General features: G+C 38.7%; 1 protein-coding gene across 1 annotated transcript; it reads left to right on the top strand.

Annotated features, from left to right (window-relative positions):
* Positions 1-2,060: 2,060 nt before the first annotated feature.
* Positions 2,061-19,192, top strand: LOC121327115 (complement factor H-like; the record flags this gene model as incomplete). The annotated part of the gene is made up of 12 exons (XM_041270920.1): positions 2,061-2,115; positions 2,576-2,755; positions 2,872-2,977; positions 3,473-3,549; positions 4,047-4,241; positions 6,610-6,786; positions 16,005-16,181; positions 16,740-16,925; positions 17,372-17,557; positions 17,966-18,166; positions 18,534-18,727; positions 19,087-19,192. Coding segments are annotated over 12 exons (1,746 nt in total), but the record flags the coding sequence as incomplete, so codon positions are not given.
* Between the last annotated feature and the right edge of the window lie 224 nt (positions 19,193-19,416).

The raw sequence follows: 19,416 nt of genomic DNA, 5'->3' as shown, positions 1-19,416 counted from the left end.
ATACTGGAAGGAGACGCGACTGTCAGCTGTCACCCCTTATTCGCTGTATTTTTCACATACCTCTTTATAGACGTGCATACTGATAAATCCTCTCCTGATCCCTAGTTTTATCACCAAACTCCGCAATAATGCGATCCAAGTCATTATTTTATTAGTATAACATCTCAAAAAGCTTTGCAAATGATATTGATATTGATATTGAGATATCTGAGCGCTGGATGCGGTAGCAACTATCTCCTTTGTGTCCCTGTTATCTCTGTGGTCCAGGGCCTGTGTAATGCTCAGATAGGCCCCTTTTTTAGTGCTACAATTCTTGTCATTACATTGTTTAACACATTATAATCACGTTCTAAATGTATTTGTTTGTGTACCTTTTCAATTTACAGATCTGTAAGGACTGCTAATGTCCCCCAAGAAGTCTTGGACCATACAGTAAATATATTACGTTTTGCAGCTCAGCAGCTTACTCTTGACAACTTGGAGCACAGTGATATTGATTTAATTTATTGCAGATTTGAATACCTCTCAGGTATTCTTTGAAATGCTTTGAGACTGGCCTCTTAGATGGTAGGGGGACAGTGCTAGGAAACCTAGGAAGGGAACATCATCTATTAGAACGGAAGCGCCTGTCAATGGGTTTATACCAGCGGCCACAAAGAGTGGTGAGAGAGGCCGGCCAGCCTTGATTATCACTATGGAACAACTTCAGTGACTCCTGCAGTATGGATTCACCATCCCTGAAATATCAAACCTGTTGTCTGTGAGTGTGAGAACAATGAGGAAGAGGATGACACATTATGACCTTTCTGTTCAAGACACATACAGTGCTGTAACCGATGAAGAACTTCAATGTCTGGTAAATTATTTCATTGCAGAATATCCAGATTCAGGTTACAAGAAAGTAGACGGCTTTCTAAAGAGTGTGGGAGTAAGGTAAAGTATTCTAACTATTATTGGATATTTCCAAAAACGTTGTATTTATAAAACTTTATTTATCAAAGTGCATGTGGCAAAGTGCCCCGCCTCTGTGCTATTTATTTGTGTTTTATGTTGTATGTAGTGTGTTAATGTTGATGTATCGTAATTGGTACACGGGATATAAATGGGTCTGTGTAACACAAGTGATTTAAAATGTTTATTTGTATTTAGGCACGAGGATTGCACAGCACTTCACGTGCAGGTAAAATGTAATATGTGAACATGGGAAATTTCACTAAATTAATTCACGTGCAGTTGTACCGAGACTCCAACTGAATGACTAATTAGCAATGGAGTCTCGGTACAGCTGCATAAAAACAGCATGTTTTCAATCACTCAGGGTTGTGTGTTCAGGACGAAGGAACGGATGTGGAGAAGGAGAATTAAAATAGTAAGTTTAGTATTCGTTCCTGTGTTTCAGTATCTTGTTTAGTGATAGTACATTTTATTTGCATATTAATTTTGGCTACCAGTGTCGTGTCCTGTGTTTTGTTTCTTTCAAATCTTTTATTTTCTCTGTTTAATTATTAAACTGTGCATCAGTGCCTTCACCATTTCAAAACCTGCGTTCTGTGTTGACAGTGGCATGTAATACATTATGTTAATGTAACATTATTCAGCAGTTTTCATTCGACTTTATGAAGCAAAATTTGTTAATTCTATAGGGTGATGCAAAACATTTGGACATAGCTGTACAATATTAACACTTGTTTTATGCTGTGTGCAAATGTTCTGTTTACATGTACCACCATTGCCAAAATCAGTCAAATATTTGAACAAAAGGTCATTGCACATAAAACCAGTAGAAAAACATTAACCAGCTGGGACATACTTATCCTCTGTGCAGAAATTTTACAATTCAGTTTAGGACAGGGAAACTACGTGAAGCGAAAAAATACTAGCAAAATGGAACCGAGGGAAGGGTTTAAGATGCACCAGGGGGGGGGCAGCATGCAAACAGGGAGATCGCGCACCAGTAACGTGGTAGTGTGGTCATCAAAGCATGTTCAGTAAGTGGTCGACCCGGTAGGAATAGGAGAAAGAAAAGCACTAGGGAAGAGGTAGGTCAAATCCCCTAAATACATCAAGTTTTATTGCTTATATTTGGGAGTGCCAGTGTTATTGTCCAAACCCTGGGTAAGTTATTTAAGATTGCACATTTAAGAAAATACAAAAAAACAAAATTATACATTATCTCTGTAAACATTGTTTGAAAATTAAAAAGTGGTTTCAGTAAAATCTGTACATTCTAATTTGGTTGTCTAATTGGAAGCTGGAAAATATGTGTGAATGCAATTTTAAACCAATAATACACACCAGCAGCAACAATTTATTTTTAGGTATGACAAGGTTGGGGAAGTACACTAATTAAAATGAGAGTACCTAGGACCCTCTTATCCAACATTGTCACTTTACTTTTAAAAAATATATTTATTATTAAAAGATGTGTTAGCTGTTATTTACAAATGACAAAGGACTATGGTATCACTACAACATATGACATATCTTCATGAGAAATGTCGCTCTTCTAAGACAAATACTATAAGCTGCTTTTATCAAGTTTAATGGGAGCGATTAAACATACCTGTTTTTGCAGCCTGTAATACACCTCCTGTTGTGGATAATGCTTATATTTCTCAAAATGAGAAGAATGGCAAGTACTCAGAGGGGGACGTAGTATACTACACCTGCCATCCTGGATACATTTCAAGAGGACGCTTACTATACAAATGTCAAGACGGGGAATGGACTCAGTCTCGTTTATTAAAATGTACACGTAAGTGATATTTTATCATGAAAATACTTTTGTAAATACCGCAAAATAGTTTATGTGTTTACTAAATTACTTATGTAAGGTAAACTCGATTATTCTTGGTTTTCACTTATTTTCAGCAAAGCCATGTGAACATCCAGGGGACATAATAAATGGCAATTTCCATCTGGTAAACAGCACTGAATTTCTTTATGGAGTCCAAGTTCAATACACTTGCAATGAAGGGTATGTATCAAGTTTAGGCTTAATGCTTAGCTTAGGCTTAAATGTTCAATCTTTCAATTAGCCCATGATAGTCAGGCACACATACAGGAGTGTCAGCAGTTTTATCCAGCCCTCCAAAATCCAAGGCTATAAATTTGGGTTTTGATTTTTCTTAACGGGTATCCAAAGTTACTGTTTTGTCTGCCTCTGGCTTAAATGTTCCTTCTATATCTTTACACTATGTAAAATGAACCCTTTAAAATAATAGATGCTGTCATTGTAGAATTCAGCTTAGAACCAGAATGTGTGGGAACATGTAAACAGCAGTGTGTTGAGAGACTACCTGTTTTAATTTTATAATTTCCAGTTTATCAAAACCAGTATGAGTAGTGAAATTAGTACAGGACCAAGAACCTTTGTCCAAGGTAGATTAGTGACCGAGGAACAGACGTACAGTAGATTAGCAAGTAAAAATTGTCTTGATAAATACTAACACTGACTGATGCCCTAATTTAGATACCAGATGGCAAGTCAAATGGATTTCCGTATCTGTCTAGAGAATGGATGGAGCAATGCTGTTCCTCACTGTGAAGGTAAGTTAGTTGGATAAATATGACCACTGAGCTTCAACGTGTTGAAAAGTTGAAAGGATTCTGTACTGGTGTAAGAAGCAAGCCTAATTTCAAACAGGTCATTCTGCTTTGAAATAGAGCAGTAAAATGAAAAGTCCTAATGGTACAAAAATTCATTTTTCTGTTCTTGATATTTATGTTCATCATTTGGAACTAACTAATCTCTCAATGTCTTTATTTCCAGTAATCGCAACTTACAGGAGATTCCATTCATTTTTATATAGTGTATCCATAGATCTAGGGCTGTAGCACCTAGTTATTGAGGTAAAAACTGCTTAAAGAATAGCTCCGCTTTAAATCAGGTTTAGGGTAAGGGTTAGGTTTTGGGACCAACATGATTGCAGCAGCTTTCTCTTTACTGTATAAACACGACCTTGAGTTTACTCACCCGCAAAATGTAGCAGTCCTTACTGAATGATTGATCAATTCATTTGAAAAGATTACTTTATGTTTTAAAGTGAAAACCTGCATACCTCAAAAACCTGCAACCAATGTAATAATTACAAGTGGAAAGTTTGAACCAGATGAACCAATTCCTTATGGAAACGTACTAAAGTTTGAATGCAGCTCTTCCGATTTTATTATTGACGGTGAATCTGAAGTATATTGCAAAGCAGATGGGAACTGGAGTATCCCTTTTCCAAAATGCAAAGGTAAAAAGTTGAAATTATTTAATGTTTTACAGTATATACTGTATATTTGTGGTCACACAGAAAGCTTTTTATTACATATTATAAACTATTTCATTGTAGCTCGATCATGTTTTGTAATGTTTTTATATAAGTTCAATGTAGTAGGCAACAACAAGGAGATGTCTTTGTGAAACCTGGATTTCTAAAATACAAAAGAAATATATTTATTCTAACATTACAGTGCCTATAGAAAGTCTACACCCGCTTTCAAACTTTTCACCTTGTGTTGTCTTATAGCCTGGAATTAAAATGCTTTTTTTCATTTATCTACACATCCTACCCCACAGCTTCCATTTGAAAAAAATATTCTAGAAATGTGTAGAAAACTAATTAAAAATTAAAGCTGAAATAGCTTGGTTGGATAAGTGTCCACCCCCTTGTAATAGCAATCCTAAATTAGCTCAGGTGTAACCCGTCGCCTTCAAAATCACATACCTAGCTAAGTGGCCTCCACCTGTGTTAAATTGTAGTGATATACATGATTTCAGGATAAATTCAGCAGTTCCTGTAGGTTCCTCTGCTGGGTAGTTCATTTCAAAGCAAAGACTCAACCATGAGCACCAAGGTGCTTTCTAAAGAACTCCGGGACGAAGTTGTTGAAAGGCACAGATCAGGGGATGGGTATAAAAAAATATCAAAGGCATTGAATATCCCTTGGAGCAATGTCAAGATGATTGTTATGAAGTGGAATGTGTACGGCACTACCAAGACCCTGCTTAGATCAGACTGTCCCTCCAAAATGGATGACCGAGCACGAAGGAGACTCTACCAGGAGGCCAATGGCAACTTTGCAAGAGCTACAGGCTTTTATGGCCAAGCCTGGTCAAAGTGTGCATGTGACAACAATATCACAAGCACTCCATAGATTTGACCTGTATTGTAGGGTGGCAAGAAGGAAGCCATTACTCAAGAAAGCCCACCTTGAATTCCATTTGAAGTATGCAAAAAACTACTCAGGACATCTGTAGCCACGTGGCAAAAGGTTTTGAGGTCTGACGAAACTAAAATGGAACTTTTTGGCCTAAATGCAAAGCTTTATGTTTGGTGCAAACCCAACACAGCACTTCACCCAAAGAACACCATCCCTACTGTGAAGCATGGTGGTGGCAGCATTATGTTATGGGGATGTTTGTCATCGGCAGGGACTGGGACACTTGTCAAGATAGAAGGAAAAATGAATGGAGCAAAGTACAGAGAAGTCCTTGAGCAAAACCTACTGCCCTCTGCAAGAAAGCTGAAACTGGGACAGAAGTTCACCTTTCAGTATGACAACGACCCAAAGCACACAGCTAAAGCTACATTGGAGTGGCTAAGGAACAAAAAGTTAAATGTCTTTGAGGGGCTCGGTCAGAAATTTGTGGCATGACTTGAAGACTGCTGTCCATCAACGATCTCCAAGGAACTTGGCAGAGCTTGAACAGTTTTGTAAAGAAGAATGGTGAAATATTGCCAAATCTAGGTGTACAAAGTTGGTAGAGACCTATCCCAACAGATTCACAGCTATAATTGCTGCCAAAGGTGCTTCCATTAACTCAGTGGGGTGGAGACTTATCCAATTATGATCTTTCTGTTTTGTATTTTATATATATATATATGTTGTTGTTGTTTCTCAATAAAAGCTATTTTCCCCTTAACAGTGTATAGCATGGTGTGTAGATAAGTGGAAAAAAAAATCCTCATTTAAATGCATGAAACTCTGAGGCACTGACACAACAAAATGTGAAAAAAGTTCAAGGGGGTGTAGACTTTCTATAGGCACTGTATATATTCCACCAGTGTAACAATATGGTACAGTAGCCATGTACATGGACAGTTTTATTTAAAGGTAGTATGTCACTTTGTCTACTTGACACCCATCCTTTATGTTTTAACTACATTGCAACCAGGACTCATTTCACTAACACTCTGTTGTGTGCTACTTGTTTCCAGCCACATCATTTTAGAACCCTCAGGACACTTGCCCTGCACTTTATAGTGAACCAAGCTATTTTTAAACTATTAAACTACACACGTGTCCATGAAATTCACAATTTCCACAGCTACATCAATACACCAGATTTCACTCAGTAAAACAGACTTTAAAATAACACACTTCAGAATTCCGAGGCTTCTGGTTTGTTCCTCCTTAATAACGAGGCCAGTATTTTAATTTTTTTTTTTTTTTATAGAATGGTAAAAAGCCACAAATAGAAAATAAATGTAAATTGCTTTGTATAAATAACAGTCTGATTGTTTAGCAAGAACAATGTGATTTTATAACATGCATGTTGCACTTGTTTTGAATTACAAAGGATTATATAATAAATAGACTTTTTTTTTTTTCTATCAGAACTAAAATGTCCGTCACCACCAAATATAGATCATGGAAGTTTGGTTCAAGCATCACAGAATGAATATGCTCATGATCAAAGAGTGGAATACCAGTGTGACGAGTTTTATCAAATTCAAGGATCCACATTTATAAGATGCATTCATGGAAAATGGTCAATACCACCAAGCTGTATAGGTAAGTCTGTGATTTATATATTATCTAGTCAATGGCACAGAACCACAGGGATCCTAGTGTTTGGGATAATTAACTACTATATGAGTGGCTATAAAGCTGTGTGTTTTAGGACAGCCCATTCGTTCTGCATCATGTAATATAATTACATGATTTTGGCAATAATACATCTTGCCCATGCATTCCTATTGGACATACTAGAGACGGACTGTCTCTTTACAAAACAGGTCTTGTTTTGTTAAAAGGTTATCCGACAACTCCTTTGTAAAATAAACGTTGGACTTGTACTATGTATAGATCTATAATATAATATAGATCTATAGATACAGTTCCTATCAAAGCAGTACACAAGTAACAAGTCGGCTATCAAATTAAATAGTAATAATGCAGGATTCAGAGGTCTCTGAATTAGTCGAATTGTTCTGGCAGACCTCGCAGCTGGATCCCCAAGTTCAGTTGTGTTACAGCCCCACCCCTCTTTGCAGTCAGTATCTCAGCTTCTAACCGGCAGAAACTGACAAAAGCTGTTTAACTAGACAATGCAGCTACAATATTAATATTCTAACAGCGCAGTGCAGAGGGATATGCAGTTCAGCAAATATTTAAGCAGACAAACAATGCGCTATACTGAGGCAGTAAGACAGATATACAAACGCACACTATATGTATATTTGTATGCATTCTACTAAAGCAAACACAAACTCTACACCGGGGGTTCTCAACCTTGATCCTGAGTGGGGATCCCATGTGTCTGCTTTTATTCCAACTGAGCTCTCAATTACTTAACTAAACCCTTAATTGATCTGATAGTTTGCTTAATCACCTCAACCTCAACACAGCATCATGTTTCACTCCTATGCTGACGACACCCAATTCTACTTAAAACTCGACCCTGGAAGCCCCTCTTCCATGGTTCGGTTCTTGGTGTGCATTCAAGACATCGAGGCCTGCATGTCTGCCAGTTTTCTTCAGCTCAGCACTAGCAAATCTAAACTACTTCTACTAGGATCTCAATATAGCTGCCCTGAACCTCGGAAACTGTCTGCTGCTGCCTTCCCCCACAGTATGAAGCCTTGGTGTACTTCTTGACCTTTGATGCCCACATCTCTTCCGTTGTCAAATCTTCCTTCTACCATCTTCGAAACATCTCCAAAGTCCATCCCTACCTTTCCCTCCCGGATGCAGATATTTTGACATCCATTTGTCTCCTCTTGACTCGACTACTGCAACTCTCTCTAAGGTGGTTTTCCATCATGTGCCATAAACCGGTTGCAGCTGGTTCAAAATGCCGCTGCTACGATCCTTACCAGATGTAAAAAACATGATCACATTACCCCCTGTCTTGCCCAGCTGCACTGGTGACCTGTAAAGCTAAGGATTACTTTCAAAACCTTTCTATTCAACTACATTGCCCTTCATCACACAGGTCCTGAGTACCTCTTCAACCTGCTGATCCGCTATGTCCCTGCCCACCAGCTGAGGTCCTCCTACTCTGGCCTGCTTGCTATGCCCAAGCAAAAGAGCATCACATTTGAATCACATCACTTTTAACTTCATCGTTCCAACTCTTTGGAACTCTGTTGAGCTTTGCTCGCTTTAAATCAACTCTCAAGACCCACCTGTTCTCTCTTGCTTTCCATGCTCTTTAAGCCTGATACCTGCTATTAGCTGCTGTGTTGTTGCTACTATTTCATGTATTATGCACTTTCCACTGTGTTTAATGTATTAAGGATTTTCTTGTTGTTACTGCATCTTGCAAAGCGCTTTGTGATGGTGGTCCGCTATGAAAGGTGCCTTATAAAATAAAGATTGGTTGATTGATTAATTAGATATTTTTACTTGTTTTTCACCTCTTAAACAGTTGGAGATTTCAAGTTAACTATAACATTTTATAAGTAACTTGAACTCAGCAACTGTTTAAGAGCTGAGAACAATTAAACAGGTCGAATTAGTTTTTCTCAGTTGCTAAATCACAATTTTAGTTACTCCCAAAACAATGGTTAAAACAGTAACACAAATATCAAAACATGTCACACATTTGCAAAACTCATCGTACATTTCCAAAATTAAGTGTATGTGTCAAATCCATTCAGACACCTTGCACAAAGTTATACTCAAATCAATAAATTTAACACAAGGTGACATTACAGTTACTGAACAAAAATAAAATACTACTGTTTTTTAAACATATTGAAGTCATATTGGTCAGTATTATATGGACCAATCGCTGGATGGTGAGCAAGAACCCCATCTTGGTGAGGTTTCCTCCAGCTGCTCTCCCGGGGTGTCCACAGTGGCACGCTGTCCAATTATGATCCTGCCTCGCTGATACCGTTTGCACAAGTTCAAACGCTAGGTTACTTACCGTAACCCTGGTTCCCTGAAAGAGAAGACGACCGACAGTGACATTATTTATGGGATATGCCATTAGGTATGGGATATGCCTGCCCATTGGGTAGTATTGTTGAGCTCTCTATACCAGAGCTGCCGATAGGCCCCTTCCTGGGAAGATGCGCTTGGTCCCACCTACCAAGCGGATAAAACTGTCATCCAGATGAAGCCGTTTCTCTTTTTCCATCGTGAGGGTGACTGATCCCATCAATTCACACACTTTTCATCACCAGCAATTTATCACCAGCGACAGTTCATTACAAACTTCTCATCACAAACTTTTCTACACCAATAATTAATCACCAGCGACAATTCATCAAGGATAAAATTTGTCACACACTTTTCATCACCAACAATTCATCTCCAACAATTCATCACCAGCAACAATTCATCACGGACAATATGTCACCAACAATTCATCATGGACAATAACTGACTGACAATTGCTCACCAACAAAAAAAATCAATAGTTCACCAATTAAGGCCACAATATATAAGAAAAGCTGTGCTAAAAACAAATAGAGCTATAATAAATCATAAATAGCAGATACAGTACGTATTCACTTACAAATTACATAAATAAAACCCATAATGTACTAACTGTTACTAGTTCATGACCATCCAACTAACAAACAAACACACAAAAAAACAAAACAAAAATAACTTTGCTTTTCAAACCTTTATTTTAACACTAGAAGCACCGAAATTTCGAACTACCTACAAGCACTGCACCGGTCATTTTGACCAGTAGCGTTTTAAACATCTGTGATATGATAATGAAAGACAAAGTTTTACTTATGAACATCAAATCAATTCGAAGACAACCACCAATGACATTACATATTGGATAATATATACCAGAGCCATCATGCAGGAGAAGGAACGGCAGCATATGAGGGATGCTCTAGCACCGTCTAACACAGCGGTTAATGGTGTGAATTTACACCCTCAAGGACCTCATGCCTAATGAAGGCAGAGCATTAAGGTGGTAGAACATAGAGAAGGTATAAGGCGTAGCCCAGCTAGCTACATTAAAAATATCACACATCGAAGCCCCAAGATGTAGCCAACCCTCTAGTGGAGTGTGCGGCTACATTACCAGTTGGGGGCAAGCCAGCACCATTATAGAAAAGAAGGGGGGAGAAATCAACAAAAAAACAGAAGGGAGACCGCATCAAAACAAGAACAACAACTCAGGTAAGACAACCATTAAATGTATTTATCTAAATGCTAGAAGTATCAGAAACAAAATTCTAGAACTTGAAGCTACTGCACTAACAGGTAACTATGATGTGATAGGTGTTACAGAAACGTGGTTATCTGAGAGTGATGGGGACGAATATAATATTTGTGGGTATACACTGTATAGGAAAGACAGGCAGGACAGACGAGGAGGAGGGGTAGCGCTATACATAAGAAACAGTCTTGAAGCCCAGGTGTTAAACCTGGACAAAGAAAATAAAACCGAATCAATATGGGTCAGAATAACAGACAAAAATTCAAAAGGCATAATAATAGGAGCATGCTATAGACCGCCAGATTCAGACGGTGAGCACAATAATCTGTTATACAATGACATTAGAAATGTGTGTAGCAAAGGAGAAGCCATACTAATGGGGGATTTCAACTTCCCCCAAATAAAATGGGAAAACCCGGTGGGTAGCGCAAAGGATGAAATAGAAATGGTGGAAATGACAAATGACTGCTTCCTAACACAATTTGTGAAGGCACCCACTAGAGGGGAGGCATGCCTTGATTTAGTCTTTTCAAATAACGAAGATAGAATAACTAAAACAGAGGTCAGAGAACCACTGGCAAACTCAGACCACAACATGGTCTCATTTGAAGTGTTTTTTAAATCCCCAAAAGTAAAGACTAAAGCTAAGGTTTACAATTTTAGAAAAGCAAACTATGAAGGCATGAAACAGAGACTAACAGAAGTAGATTGGAGTAAAATAGAGAAAACACCCACAGAAGAAGGATGGTTGTTCTTCAAAAACGTAGTACTAGAGGCGCAAAACAATTATATCCCTAAAGTAGACAAATCTAAATGTAAAACTAAATTGCCAAAATGGTTTAATAGATCAATTAAAAAAAATATTCAGCGAAAAAAGGCACTTTACAGAGCATTAAAAAAGGACCAAAAAGAAAGTACACAGAAAGAGTACACAGAACTGCAAACGCAAGTCAAAAAGGAAGTTAGAAAGGCCAAGAGAGAAATAGAAATGAACATTGCTAAGGGAGCTAAAACCAATTCCAAAATGTTTTTCCAATATTACAACAGCAAGAGAACATTCAAAGAGGAGATTAAATGTTTAAGAGATACAAATGGCAAAATCATAGAGGAAGAAAAAAAAATAGCAAATATGTTAAATGATTACTTTTCACAAGTTTTTACAAAGGAAGATACTGACAACATGCCCCACATGTCATCCAGTTCCTATCCAGTTTTAAATAACTTTAGCATAACTGAGGCAGAAGTGTTAAAGGGACTAGGAGCTCTTAAAATAAACAAATCCCCTGGGCTGGATGAGATCCTCCCAGTAGTACTCAAAGAAATGAAAGAAGTAATTTACAAACCGCTAACCAAGATCATGCAGCAGTCTCTTGACACAGGGGTGGTACCGACAGACTGGAAAATTGCAAACGTAATACCGATCCACAAAAAGGGAAACAAAACTGAACCAGGTAACTACAGACCAGTAAGCCTGACTTCTATTATATGCAAACTTATGGAAACTATAATAAGATCCAAAATGGAAAATTACCTATATGGTAACAGGGTACTGGGAGACAGTCAACATGGTTTTAGGAAAGGGAGATCGTGCCTAACTAACTTGCTTGATTTTTTTGAGGATGCAACATCGATAATGGATAATTGCAAAGCATATGACATGGTTTATTTAGATTTCCAGAAAGCTTTTGACAAAGTCCCGCACAAAAGATTAATTCTCAAACTGAACGCAGTTGGGATTCAAGGAAACACATGTACATGGATTAGGGAGTGGTTAACATGTAGAAAACAGAAAGTACTGATTAGAGGAAAAACCTCAGAATGGAGTGTGGTAACCAGCGGTGTACCACAGGGATCAGTATTAGGTCCTCTGCTATTCCTAATCTACATTAATGATTTAGATTCTGGTATAGTAAGCAAACTTGTTAAATTTGCAGACGACACAAAAGTAGGAGGAGTGGCAAACACTGTTGCAGCAGCAAAGGTCATTCAAAATGATCTAGACAAGATTCAGAACTGGGCAGACACATGGCAAATGACATTTAATAGAGAAAAGTGTAAGGTACTGCACGCAGGAAATAAAAATGTACATTATAAATATCATATGGGAGATATTGAAATTGGAGAAGGAATCTATGAAAAAGACCTAGGAGTTTTTGTTGACTCAGAAATGTCTTCATCTAGGCAATGTGGGGAAGCTATAAAAAAGGCTAACAAGATACTCGGATACATTGTGAAAAGTGTTGAATTTAAATCAAGGGAAGTAATGTTAAAACTGTATAATGCACTTGTAAGACCTCATCTTGAATATTGTGTGCAGTTCTGGTCACCTCGCTATAAAAAAGATATTGCTGCTCTAGAAAGAGTGCAAAGAAGAGCGACCAGAATTATTCCGGGCTTAAAAGGCATGTCATATGCAGACAGGCTAAAAGAATTAAATCTGTTCAGTCTTGAACAAAGAAGACTACGTGGCGACCTAATTCAAGCATTCAAAATTCTAAAAGGTATTGACAGTGTCGACGCAAGGGACTTTTTCAGCCTGAAAAAAGAAACAAGGACCAGGGGTCACAAATGGAGTTTAGAAAAAGGGGCATTCAGAACAGAAAATAGGAGACACTTTTTTACACAGAGAATTGTGAGGGTCTGGAATCAACTCCCCAGTAATGTTGTTGAAGCTGACACCCTGGGATCCTTCAAGAAGCTGCTTGATGAGATTTTGGGATCAATAAGCTACTAACAACCAAACGAGCAAGATGGGCCGAATGGCCTCCTCTCGTTTGTAAACTTTCTTATGTTCTTATGTTCTTATGTTCTTATACGCAGTCGAGGCTGTGTCCACAATGCAATGTGACAGATGCTGCTTAGAGAGGGACGGTCCTAGAGTCCGTGTCCCGTGACAGACGAAGAGCTGGTCAGATTGACGCAGAGCTCTTGTCCTATCCATGTAGCATCTCAATGCCCATACTGGGCAGAGGAAATTCAATCTCTCATCCTTGTTGAAGCAAACAGAGGTGGATGGAAGGACTCCAGTTCCACAGACTGATTAGTGTGGAAGTCTGTGATCACCTTGGGGAGGAAAGCAGGGTTGGTGCGCAGACACCCTGCTGCCATCCTCCCAAATACGCATGCAGGAGCTGTGCACAGACAGCGCCTGCAGCGCACTGACCCACTTAGCGGAGGTGATAGCCACCAGGAAAGCTGTCTTTACAGACAGGTACTTCAACTCTATGGAGTGTATGGGTTCAAACGGGGCTTGCATGAGAGCCTCCAGTACAATATTAAAGCTCCATTCGAGGAGAACAGTCCTCCTGGGAGGGTGTAATCGCCGAGTGCCTTTAAGTAGCTAAAAAGTGTGTTCCCAGAGATACTGAAACTATAGGGGCATGGCAAGCAGAGATTGCTGCTAAATACACCTTCAAGCACTTGGGGGCCACTAGGAGAACTGGTGTTTCTTCTAACTGGTCCTTTTCGAGAAACGTCGGGAGCAGCTGTATAGGCGGGAATGCGTACAAAAACGTATCTACGTTGAGTGGACCGCATAAGCGGTGGACGTAATACCATAGGGGGCAATGCATCGTCTCGTTTGGTGTTAAAGTGGAACACACTGAGCCACGCTTGTTGTGGGCACATGCAAATCAGACCCAGCTGAATGGCCGATATGGCTGCGGCCATCAGACCCAATAGTTTATGGCACAATATGAGGATGACCTGCGATCACTGTTGAAACAGGGAGAGGCAACCCTGGATAGCTTGACAAGTATGCACGTATCATACTGGAGTCCAGCCGGAGCCCCAAGTATGTCCTGCACTGCACCGGTGTAAGCCGAGTCTATGCATCGTTGATGGAGATGGCCTCGCCAGATGCTCTGTCACGACAGTGCAGTGGGCCAGTGCTCCCTCTCGCGACTGGGAACAAATCAACCAGTCAAGATAGTTTATTACTCTGATCCCCTGCCACTGCAGGGAGGGTAGGATAGTGTCCACACACTTTGAAAACGAACAAGGAGCTAGGGAGAGGCCGCATGGCAGCACAGCAAACTCATAAATGCTTCCTTGAAAAGAGAAACGGAGATACTTCCTGTGCTATGGACGAATGGGAATGTGAAAGTACATGTCCCGTAAGTCCATGGTGATGAATCAGTCGCCTGGCTGGATGGACTGGAGAATGTGACAGTGCGTCAGTGATTGAAACCTTCTTGCTTTTAAGAACCCTTTGAGGATCCTCAGGTCTAAGATGGGGTGAAAGCCTCCATCTTTTTTGGTTACCAGAAAATACCTAGAGTAGTACCCCTCTCTGTGGGAAGTGAGGTCTACGAGACGAATGGCTCGCTTGCACAGCAAGGCGGCCACTTCCTTCTGAAGTACCGAGGCTTGGAGAGGGTTTGTCAGGAAAGTATTCGTGATGCCTCAAAAGGGAGAAGGTCCTAAGCGGAACTGAAGCGAGTAACCATTTTGCACAGTCGTGAGCACCCAGGAGAGGTGCAAGCGCGCCATTACTGCAGAGGTCTGAGGCCGCCAGCCTTCAGGGTCCCTACTAGGGCTGCTGAGGCTGAAACAGTTTGGGGTGGCTGTTTAGGGCGCCTGGCCCTGAAAACGCCTCCTGTGAGGCTAGTGTGTGGACTGGCCACGTCCTCATGTTCCTCATGGGAACTCTGTAAGATCTTCTCCACGGCTGGCCCAAAGGTATGTCCTGGGGATATAGGCGTTTCTGTAAGCGCGGCCTTATCCGTATCAGGAACTCTGGCTTGTGACAGCCACAGCTGTCTACGAGCCACAATCACGCTAGCCAGGCTCCAGCCAAGAGCTTGCCACTGGAGACGAAGATCTGCAGCAGCATGCTGGACAGGAGATGTAACTCCATGGCAACAAGCTCAGGGAGTGGAGCCTCGCGCAGTACACTGTCCATATACAGTGGCTCTCAAAAGTATTCACCCCACTTGGACTGTTCCACATTTTATTGTATTACAACATGGAATCAAAATGGATTTAATTAGGAGTCTTTGCCACTGTTCAACATAAAAAAAGTCCATAATGTCAAAGTGAAAAATAAAATCTACAAAATGTTCTAAATTAATTACAAATACAAAACAGAAAATAATTGATTGCATAAGTATTCACCCCCTTGAGTCAATATTTGGTAGAGGCACCTTTGGCAGCAATTACAGCCATGAGTCTATTTGGATAAGTCTCTACCAGCTTTGCACATCTGGACACCGCAATTTTTGCCCATTCTTTTTTTTGCTAAATTTATCAAGCTCCGTCAAGTTGGATGGGGACCTTTGGTGAACAGCAATTTTCAACTCTTTCCACATATTACCGGGGGGAACCTTCTAGAGGGGCAAGCAGTGAGGCCTGCTTTAGCACTCTAGGACCTGAGGCCAAGACAATCCCAGGAGAAGCTTACAAGGAAGTAACATTTCTAATGCATGATTGACTGACACAAACCAAGGTGATTTTATCAGTAGCTTGTCCCATTTGATGGCCATTATAATCTAGCTAGAACATTTCAATGTGAAGATAATAATCAGAAGGTAAAATTAACTGAAGTCATATTAAGGTGGCTTGACTGTAGCTTAAGGTTGTTCTTTGTTTTTAGAGAGATGTGGAAGACCTCCTGTTGTTGACAATGCTGTCATTATACAAAGGATAAAATTATTCTATGACAACAATGACCAAGTTGCATACCAATGCAAGAGGGGTTATAAATTTCAAGGACATTATTCATACAAGTATATCAGATGTCTGCATGGAAAGTGGTCAAACCCACCTGAATGTGAGCCTGTTTTTTTTTTTCTTAAACAGTTGGCCTTGTGTACCGGAACATGGTGTTTTAGTCATAAAATTACTATAAACAATATATATATATATTATATATATATATATATATATATATATATATATATATATATTCACAAAATGATTTATAAATTTCCTTTATACCTAGGTGTTTATGGAAATCCAATGCCATAACTTTTTAAAGTTGAGTTGTACAGTATGGTCAATCAATAAATGATGTGATATAATGAAATTGTAATTCAGATGTGTTTTTTATTAAATAAATGTATTATTGTCAGGTAGAATAAACAATAAACAGATCCTTAAGTTAAAAACAGCTTAAAAAGTTTGAGTTCATTTGCATACCTCTGACAATTGGTTAGATAGTCTCTTGGTAACAATCTGTGATGGCAAATCACATCTAAAACCATTACTGGTCAGTAAAATGGCTAGGGTGTCATTTTATAAATTGCTCGTTAAATGCCAACCAGTCATTTTTATTTAATAGCCGGAAATTACCACCATCTTTTATGCATATGGCCCTTTATCTTTTCAGGTTTAAGGTCAACGTGTGATCCACCACCTGCAGTGGATAATGCTGAAATTATCAACGGGGAAAGGAGATACTATGAAGACAATGACTGGATTCAATACCAATGCGTCCAAGGTTATAGACTTGAAGGATCATATCCCTATAGCACATGTCTGCAAGGAAAGTGGTCAAATGCACCAAAATGTATCAGTAGGTCTGGTTTTGTTTTTATCAATGTGAACTGATTTCAGAAAAGTGTAATTCAGTTTTTTTTAATAGATTTTGATGAAGTATTTAACATCATCAGTGTGAGACTAAAGGTTAGCGAGAGTAATTTAGACTGTGTTCACACTGGGTCCATTTAGAGGGTTTGACCTGCACTCAGTACTGTTCAGTACATTTCATATGAAGTATGAACAAAGTAAGGAAACAAGTAGAGCAAAAATCAAATGCCTTTGAGAACTACATTAGGGTTACCAAACATCCTGGGAAAACTGGTACTGATTGTCCCAGTCTTCAGCCTTCATTTTTTGTCCCGGTCGGAAACAGTAAAATTGTTAAGTCATCGCAGTTTTGCTATTGTATCACTTTTTTACATTAAAACAATACAATAATTCTTAAGTCAAAAACAGCTTAAAGAGGTTTTATCTTTTCAGGTTTAAGGCCAAAGTGTGGGCTACCACCTGCAGTGGCTAATGCTGTCATTTCACGAGGAGCAAAGAGAGAATACAGAGAAAATGACTGGATTGAATACCAATGCAACCTGGGTTATGAATTTGAAGGATCATATCCCTATAGCACATGTCTGCATGGAAAGTGGTCAAGCGCACCAACATGTATCAGTAGGTTTGGTTTTGTTTTATCAGTGTGAACTGATTTCATAAAAGTGTAATTTTATGTTTTTTAAAGATATGCCTTGGATAATCTCTTGAACAATTTAAAGTGTTTAACATCATCAATGTGTGGCTAAAGGTTAGAGATATAGAGAGACTAATTTAAAGTCTTACCTTAAACATTTGTGCAAGGTTTCCTTCTGATAATTGTATCGTTAATGAAATACATTGAGTCTAGAGTGTTTTTGCCTTGTATTAAAATATTTAAATCAAACTTTGCGGAGCTTAATCTTTTCAAAAATAAGTTTTGATGACATGATGGAAAACATAATTAAGAATTGGAAATTAACTAACATGAAAGACATGTGGGTAAGAGAATAATATAATTTTAAAAACCCTTTCCATTCTACTGTTCAGGCTCAAGATCGGGGTCAGGTTTAGAGTGCGGGTTACCACCTTTAGTGAATAATGCTATCATTGAACAAAAGCTAAAGACATCTGGAGTCTATAAAAACGGTGAAATGGTTACATACAAATGCCAAAATTACTATGTACTTAAAGGATCAAACCAAGCCAGTTGTAACAGAGGAACGTGGGAGAGACTACCTATTTGTTTAGGTAAGTCTGAATATCATTGTATGTATTTTTCTACCTTGAAATCAGCAAGAGCAATGAACCTGAGTTTTTAAGTAGTGTATGTTAATCAGGGCTTTGATCGTGCTTCGTAAATTGAGTACAACTATGACCTTGAAATTTAGGACAGAAAACAGGCTCCGGCGAACCATAATCGGGCAGATGGTATCCAGAAGTTCAGTATCATACTGAACAATTTATATAGTTTAAAAGCACAACTCTATATCATTACAACAATGATGCCAGTAGCTTAATGTACCAGTAAATGTATTCTATGGTATGTATGGGGTGCGTGTGTGAAATAGTGTATATGTAAATGTTTTTAATTCTTGTGCGGTTTGCTTTACTTTAGAGCCATGTATTGTTACAGCCAATGACATGAAGGAAAGGAACATTAGATCAAGACAGCATACACCAACATCAACAGTCTTTATAAAATATGATTCTACAGTTGAATTTGAGTGTACACATGGGGCTACACGGAATAGCAGTTCATTAACAGGACACTGCCATAAAGGACAACGGTCTTTGCCCACATGTATAAAGGTTTGTATGCAAAAGATAAATAAACTTTTAGCTTTAATAATTTACTTTTAAAACAATTTCTTGCTGCAACAAACGATGAGGCCTGTTGTGAAAGTTGCAAGTTGACTGCTAAAAGACTGTGGATAAAGACTTTTTTTATAGGAATTAATTAAGTTTAAAAAGTGTTCTGGTGTAATAAACAGTCTCACTAATCAATCAAATATGCCTTCAGTCATGAGGAAAGTCCTGTATGTATAACTCGCACATTATTACTTCATCTTATAATAGCTGTATCCAAATATGGCACACTAAGTCAACGGCCACTTTTCTATTTCAATGTTCAGCAGCAATGACTTGACTAATGCATGTTTGTTTTGTAGGCACATGGCTGAAATAAGCTTTAAGAAGATGCTATTCAACTGGAAACAAACAAACTGAACAGAATATACACAATGTTTGCAAGGCTAATAAAACATATGAATCATTGTTCTGACAATTATGGCTTATTTATAAATGCATATTTAGATTTGTATGGTTGACCTGGTGGATTACTGTGAACAGGTCTTATAACAACATGTTCGGCAGCCTTTAGAAAGCATGTGGAAAAATTGACTTTTTCTTTCAAAATCTATGTAATAAAATATGCAATACACTACCCCAAAAATGTGTCAATTTGATCATGACTATCATGCAAAAAACACAGAATCTGG

The sequence above is a fragment of the Polyodon spathula genome, chromosome 14 (genome assembly GCF_017654505.1).
Source record: "Polyodon spathula isolate WHYD16114869_AA chromosome 14, ASM1765450v1, whole genome shotgun sequence".
Classification (NCBI taxonomy): Eukaryota; Metazoa; Chordata; class Actinopteri; order Acipenseriformes; family Polyodontidae; genus Polyodon; species Polyodon spathula.
This window is presented reverse-complemented; position numbering and strand designations above follow the sequence as displayed.